The sequence below is a fragment of the Neodiprion fabricii genome, chromosome 5, assembly GCF_021155785.1.
Source record: "Neodiprion fabricii isolate iyNeoFabr1 chromosome 5, iyNeoFabr1.1, whole genome shotgun sequence".
NCBI lineage: Eukaryota > Metazoa > Arthropoda > Insecta > Hymenoptera > Diprionidae > Neodiprion > Neodiprion fabricii.
The window spans coordinates 12,348,450-12,355,696 of NC_060243.1; the positions used below are offsets into that span (position 1 = coordinate 12,348,450).

Here is a 7,247-nt window from a genome sequence, read left to right on the forward strand (position 1 = left end):
CCCTAACAACCATCGACCGCTCATTCGTCGTCGATACCGTACACTTCTCGATTGATTGATCACACATTAGATAATCGCTCAGGTCAAGGCACCCCCCTACGGACCTACCTATCACTGAGTCCCGTAGTAACTGCTTTGGCGGCTTATTCAAACTGTGACAATGTCAACGACGTAATCACGAGCCGCGCATTACGCCATATCTAGCGGTAATCTTCCACAACGCATGACCACGCCGTAATCGATATTCGCCACAGGGGGATGGCCTATTTGCGGTGGGGGTCAACCAACCAATCAAAGGGATGAAGAATTACCTCACGACAGCGGCGAGATCGGCGAACCGAACTCTGACCTCTGTCTATTCTACGCTTGACTCGCTAGACGGCAGCTCCTCTACGTCGGCTGTCACCTTGTCGTGGTGTAGGGGCTTGATGGCCGCGATGAATCTTGACGACCCGACGCCCCGGGGCTTCAAAACCCCGTGGCGGAAGTGATTCTAGACGAGCGTCCACTAAGAACAGTCGGCCCAGCCCCTTGGGGCTGGGTGTATGAATGATTGTTTGAATGGGCGATGCGTACATGGGATGCGGTTGGGGCCCCTGGGGCGATTTCTCAGAGACTAGCCAAGGAAGGAGTAGTTGCCGACCGACCGGGGCTGCGGGTGAAGTCAGTACCTTTACCGGGCCTCTGTGGCGTACTACGGGTAAACGTTAGCCCACGGAACTTCGGTTCCCTGGCGAAGGTCACAGGAAACCACATGTCCAAAGTGGGAGAACCGCTCCTCGCAGCTGACTGGAGCCAATCTGGGAGTCAAACCTCGGATCCCGGGCGCATGTGTGGAGGATTACCTGGTCAGTATTTCCTCATACCCGACGTCCGGTAGGTCAAATCCGGCAACGTCTTACTGGGTCGGGGCCTACCCTGTTTCGGATTGACAGGGGAATACCCGGCCTGGCGACGTTAAAGATGTAGGGATGGGGGGTTCACGCGGATAGGGCAGACCACCCGACAAGTCGATAGCGGCTTCCGTGCGAGGGGGGGTAGGTACTTTCCGGCGGGGACAGACGCCACACCGCGGTGTGGCTGCTATGATGGCCGAACCGTCGTAAGATCTCAACAATTAAATATGGATTCTTTCTTTCACCCAGCAAAAGTAAACAAACAAAGGATAGGGGACGCAGGACAGGAGGACGAGAGCGCGGGGGCACGAGACAACGCACCGAGAAGGCCGATGAGCGGGGAGGGCCCGAGCATTCACCGCGGCAACGATACACCGGAACCAGGAGGTGGAGAGGAACCGCTCTTCACGGCATCGGACGCCACACCGCTTCCGCAAAGGAACAAGCGGAAACGAGAGGAGCTGACACCACCGGACGGACGCCCGGGCTCTGAGGAAGAGCTGTTTCAACCAAGGCAGCTTGGGGAAAAGGCAGGGTGTGCACAGCGGGAGGGGCCTCCCCGGCAATCAGAACTCTCCACAACAGAGGATGAGCTAGGCGAGGGGGCCTCCTCGGAACAGGAGGAAGAGGGAAGGGTGCGGAGGGGCCTGCGCCCCAAGGGCAAAAAGAGGCGCAAGGCCACACCCAATGCAAAGCCCAGCGAGGGGCCCGGGGGGATGGCGAATGAGGGATCGGAGCGGGACGAACCAGGTCCGAGCATGAGGCCGGCGACGGGGCCCGCCCCGCCAGCACCGACAACGTCGCGGCAACCCAAACCGCAGAGGAGAACGGCCGCGAGTTCGCTGGAGAGCTCCCCAGAGGGAGTAGGCCCACCAGAATACCGGGTCATGTCTGCGGCGGACCTAGGGGCTCAGATACGGGAATGGCTGGAGGAGACGGATGCCATCCGGCCCAAGTGTCGGTCCATTTCGGGAAGGCTGAGTGGCGACATAAAGAAGCGGCTAAGCTGGGCGAAGGAGGCACTGCTAACCCTTACAGGGAAGGCAGTATCGGCCTACGACCCTGCACCGCTGAGGGCGCGAAACACGGAGCTCTCAGCCCAGCTCCGCAAGGCTGAAAGGGAGAAGGAGGAAGCGCAGCGGGAACTCGCGGAGGTAAAGCGGGAATTAGAGAGAGCCAAGGAGCAGGCGGTCGACCGTAGCGTGACGACCTACGCCCGCGTGACCAGAGACGGGGGAGCAGGAGGAGGGGCGAGGGCCACCTCACGATCGGACAGAATGGGACAGGGCCGAGCGCTCACCCCACTCAACGTAAGGGCTGCTAAAAGCAGGCACGAAGGCCTTGACCCAGCAGCGGAAACGCCGACGCCCGGTAGCGCTCCGGATTCGGGGCTACGACTAACGGAGGCCGAGCTTGGGCTACTCCCGGCCAGCCTTAGAGAAAGGGAGACAGCCCTTGAGCGGCAGCTGACCTCCATCGGTGAAGTCTGGAAGGAACTAAGGAAGATGTCGCGACAGATCCAGCTCCTGGGGGACATGGACAGAGGGAGGGCGTCGCAAACACCGGTTGAACCCGAACCCCCCGCAACAACAAGCGGGATAATCGAGACCCGCGGAGGTGCAACCGACACACCAAGGGTGGGCGGCGAAGACGGGTGGACAACCGTTGGTAACGGTAGGCGGAACCCAAGGAGGGATCAGGGTGAGGCCGCCAGAGCAGAGCCGCCAGCAGGGGCTCCCGCCGCGGCCCGGCAAACCGCCGCCAGGCCTACCGGCGGACGGCAACACGAAGGGAGCGCTAACGCACAGGTGACCGTGGCTAAGAAGAACGCGAGTCGGAGGCCCCCGAGATCAGCCGCCGTGGCGATCAAGGGGACCGGGGTTTATGTTAACTACGGGGAAATATTGCGCAGGGCGAGAGAGAAGATCTCCCTCACGGAGCTGGAAATGCCAGCGACCAAGATCCGGCGCTCTGCCAACGGGGGAGTACTGATCGAAGTAGCCGGCTCAGATGGAGCGCAAAAAGCCGACGTACTGGCGGCACACCTCGGCGAGATGACGAGGGCCGAATACGGGGACGCGGTTCGAATCTCGCGCCCCACCACCAAGGGAGAAATCCGAGTCCTGGGCATGGACGACTCCGTAACAGCGGAAGAGCTTGCCGCCATAATGGCTGCAACAGGAGGGTGCGGAATCGAGGCGGTAAAGGTCGGACCCCTGCGGGAGATGACCAACGGCCTGCGGAGCGCGTGGGTCCAGTGCCCGCTGGGAGCGGCCACGAAAATAGCCGCAAAGGGGAAGATACCGGTAGGATGGACGACGGTGCGAGTCAACCTCCTCGAGGCCCGACCGCGGCAATGCTTTCGTTGCTGGGAATTCGGTCACATTGGGGCGACCTGCAAGGCACCCAAAGCACGCGGGGCAGCGTGCTACAGGTGCGGCGGCGAAGGGCACCAGGCGCGAACGTGCACGGCGGCTCCCAGATGCGCCATCTGCGCAGAGAGGGGCGGCAACAGCGCGCATAGAATGGGTTCCGGACAATGTCCGGCAGTAGAGGAGCGGGGTCGGAGGCCCGCAGCGGTGACGAACCGAAATGGCCAGGCTGCCCCAAGTACTGCGAGTGTTGCAGTGAAACCTCAACCGTAGTTGGCGGGCCCGGGACCTGCTGGCACAACACACGGCAGAGACGGGGACGGACGTGTGTATCATCTCGGCGCCACCCACCGCCTCGGACTCGCCGCGCTGGGTCAGCAGCAGGGAGGGACGGGCAGCAGTAACCTGGGGGCCAGGGGACTTTCGGCAAGGTTGCCGGCTAGGTAGCAGAGGAGAGGGATACGTTTCCGTTATCTGCCGTCAGATAACGGTCATCTCCGTATATATCTCCCCAAACATCACCTTGGAGGATTTCACCGCACGCCTCGATGACCTAGGGGAGGCCGTCCGATCAGCAGACCGCAACCAGGGGGTAATAGTGGGCGGGGACTTCAATGCCCGCTCACCAGCGTGGGACCCCACAGGCGCGAACCGTAGAGGAGAGATCTTGGAGAGCTGGGCAGCATCCCTCGGGCTCTGCCTACTCAATACCGGCGCAACGGCGACCTGCGTCAGACCCCAGGGGTGTTCAGTCGTGGACACCACCTGGGCCACACCGGGCCTAGCCGTAAGGGTAAGGGGATGGAGGGTTCTCACGGGGATCGAGAACCTCTTGGACCACCGGTACATCGCCTTCGAGGTGGTGGACCGTCCTCAGGCCGGTGAACCCCCGCCGAACAGAGGAACGACTGGCCGCCGTTGGAACCTAAACAAGTTCAAGGAGGAGAGGTTCCACGAGTCCTTAGCGCTACAGCTAGCGTGGGGACCGACTGGACCGGACCGGATGACGGCAAATGGGCTTGCCAGGTGGATCGGGCAGGCGATGATAGAAGCCTGCAACGCGGCGGCGCCCAGGTCCTGCCCACCTCCGCACAGGAAATCCGTGCACTGGTGGACCGACGAAGTAGCCGAGCTGCGCAGGGCCTGCATCCGAACTATGAGACGGATGACAAGGCGTGACCACACCCTGCGGGCGGGCTCGCTGTGGGAGGCGGAATACAAGGAAGCCAAACGCAAACTGCGAGAAGGGATCAAGGCAGCCAAGGCTCGGGCCTGGCAGGACCTGATCAGTGCAGTGGAGACGGACCCCTGGGGACTGCCGTACAGAATGGTGTTTAACAGGCTGCGGGGGTCCTCCCCAGGATTGACGGAGACCCTGGACCCGGCCATCACCGAGCGGCTGCTGTCCTCTCTATTCCCGCACCGGGCTTCGCGCGGCGAAGACCAACGGGAGGAGGAGGCAGAGGCACGCGGAGAAGAGGGATGGCGAGACGAGTGGGCAGTGAGCCCGGAAGAGGTCCGCACGGCCCTCAAAAAGGGGGGGCAAAGGAACACGGCACCGGGACTGGACGGGGTGAAGGGGAAGATCTGGGCTATCGTCCCAGACGACATGGTGGCCCTCCTAGCCCAGTGCTACTCCAAGTGCCTACAGGAGGGGGAGGTTCCCCAGGAGTGGAAGACGGCACGACTGGTGCTTATCCCCAAAGGGGGGAGCATGGCGGGGGACCCGCTGCCAAAGGTCAGGCCCATATGTCTGCTGAGCGAAATCAGCAAGGGCTTCGAGCGAGTGGTAGTCGAGCGGCTGAAAGGGTGGATGGCAGAAAACCCTGCGGCGGATCTCGCAGAGGGTCAGTACGGCTTCCTGGAGGGCAGGGCAACGTGCGACGCGCTGCTGAGGGTGCGCGGATTTGTAGAGGGCGCGTGGTCAAGGGAGGGGGGGGTGGCCATCGCGGTCTCCCTAGACGTAGCTAATGCCTTTAATAGCGTGCCGTGGGGGGCCATACTGACGGCCCTAAAGGACAGAGAGGTGCCGAGGTACCTCCGAAGGGTGACGGGGTCGTACCTGAGCGATCGGGAACAACGGGATACTATCCCGTGCGCGCAGGGGTCCCGCAGGGGTCGGTATTGGGCCCACTCCTGTGGAACCTCTGCTTCGACGGGGTCCTTCGGGTACACAGGGAAGAGGGGTGCGACGTTCTATGCTACGCGGACGATACGCTAGTTCTCAGCTCGGCGGGGGACATGGCTACCGCGATCGTCTTAGCTGAGGTCCAGGTGGCGACGGTCGTGAGGCGGATTAACCGCCTGGGGCTGACGGTGTCGGCCACCAAAACCCAGGTGGTTGCGTTTACCAAGGGCCGGGAATGGCGACACTGGGCAACGCAGAGCCCATGCCTCAGGGTAGGGGGGGAGGCAGTTGGGATAAGTAGCTACATGCAGTACCTGGGAATTACGCTAGACGCCCGGCTCAACTTTCGTGAGCACTTCGCGCGAGTGGAGAGCAAGGTGGCGAAATCGATGCGTGCGTTATTCAGGCTGATGCCAAACCTGCGGGGACCCACAGAACAGAGGAGGAGGCTGTACGCGGAGGTGATATACGCGATCATCCTCTACGGAGCTCCAGCGTGGAGCGACGCGACGTCTGACCGCGCCGTTAAGCGACGGCTACAAAGAATGCAACGTACGGTACAGATAAGGGTCGCATCGGCGTACCGTACCGTATCTCTGGTAGCAGCATCCATGCTGACGCGATCACCGCCGCTGGACCTGGTAGCGAGGGCGCGAGCTCGTACGTTCCAAAGCGTCCGGGAACAACAAGCGCGGGAGGGATCAATGCAGCAGGCAAACGCGCCCTGGCGGCGTTGGAACGGGCAGCCGTAGCTAGGGAATGGAAGGCGGACCTGAGCAGGCCCAACCTCCCCAGCGGGCGCCTCAGAGGGGCCATACTGGCGAATTGGGAGGAGTGGCTTAGCGCGGAACACGGGGGGGTAACTTTCCACCTAACCCAAATCGCGACGGGCCACGGGTGCTTCGAGAGCTACCTACACAGGATAGGCAGAGCCGCGGACCCGGTATGTAAGCAATGCGGGGGGGCCGTGGATACAGCGGAACACACGGTGGAGGCGTGACCGGCCTGGGAGACGAAGCGCGAACAACTACGCGGAGTCACAGGGGCGGACCTGACGCTACCGGCGTTGGTTAAAGTCAGGACGAGGAGCAGGGAAGGGTGGGCAGCGGTCTCGAGGTTCGCGAGCGCCATCATGAGGGAAAAGGAGCAAGCTGAGTGTATGCGCCAGCGGGGCCTAGCGCGCGCGGCGGAAAGAGTTTCCAGCGACACGGGCTCGGGGGGATAAAGGAGTTGCGCATCTCCGAAATGGGAAACAGGATGAGGGGTGGCGCAAGCAGGTCCCGGTAACTATGGGTAGGGGCCCGGAAGGGCTGGCGGGGCCGGGTGCCGGCAAGCCTCCCCTCCGCCCTCTGCGGTAAGGCTGTGGTGTGTGCGGGGCGGGGGTGCCGATCTCGGCGGTTGCGGGGGTGGAGGCGGGCGGGGGCGCTCGTGGCGTCGTTGACGATAGGATAGCAGGTGACAGGTTAGAAGTATCGTCACGGGCGCCCGTGCTCCGCCTCCTTCCCCTTTCCCCTCTACTTCCGCCCCCGTCCCCCCCCCCCCGTGGTTCCTGCCAATATGGGGGCGGAGAAGGACGGCTTTGCTGGTGCTTCTGCTCCCCGGCGCCCGAGGGGATGGGCGGCCAACGGAGGGGGGTAAAAACCAAGCCGCTGGCGCAGGGAGGCAGCGTCCGCACGCTGAGCGGCTCCAGCGATGGAGCGTCAGCCAACAGTGAGAAACCGGAGCTGGTCCCGAGGCATGACGTGAGCCAAGCATCGTGAACCGAGCGGATTGGGAGGGAGGGGAGACGCAACTCCCAAGCTAGGAGCGAGCGCATAGGCGCTGAGGTGCCGGGAGACCCCCCGAAGTTAT

At 62.7% G+C, this 7,247-nt stretch overlaps 1 protein-coding gene across 1 annotated transcript; it reads left to right on the plus strand.

Moving 5' to 3' along the window:
• The first annotated feature begins 568 nt into the window (after positions 1-568).
• On the plus strand, positions 569-6,148 carry LOC124183711. The gene is made up of 4 exons (XM_046572559.1): positions 569-848; positions 1,146-3,506; positions 3,580-5,165; positions 5,252-6,148. Exons 1-4 carry the CDS (start codon positions 569-571, stop codon positions 6,146-6,148), a joined length of 5,124 nt encoding a protein of 1,707 aa, XP_046428515.1.
• The last annotated feature ends 1,099 nt before the right edge of the window (positions 6,149-7,247 follow it).

Bases quoted from the DNA above. Each gene is read 5' to 3' on its own strand.
- LOC124183711 (XM_046572559.1), top strand. From the start codon at position 569: ATGCGTACATGGGATGCGGTTGGGGCCCCTGGGGCGATTTCTCAGAGA. The intron at 3,507-3,579 runs GTACTGCGAGTG...AACACACGGCAG, and splicing joins AAATGGCCAGGCTGCCCCAA to AGACGGGGACGGACGTGTGT. The intron at 5,166-5,251 runs GTGCGCGGATTT...TGCCTTTAATAG, and splicing joins CGTGCGACGCGCTGCTGAGG to CGTGCCGTGGGGGGCCATAC.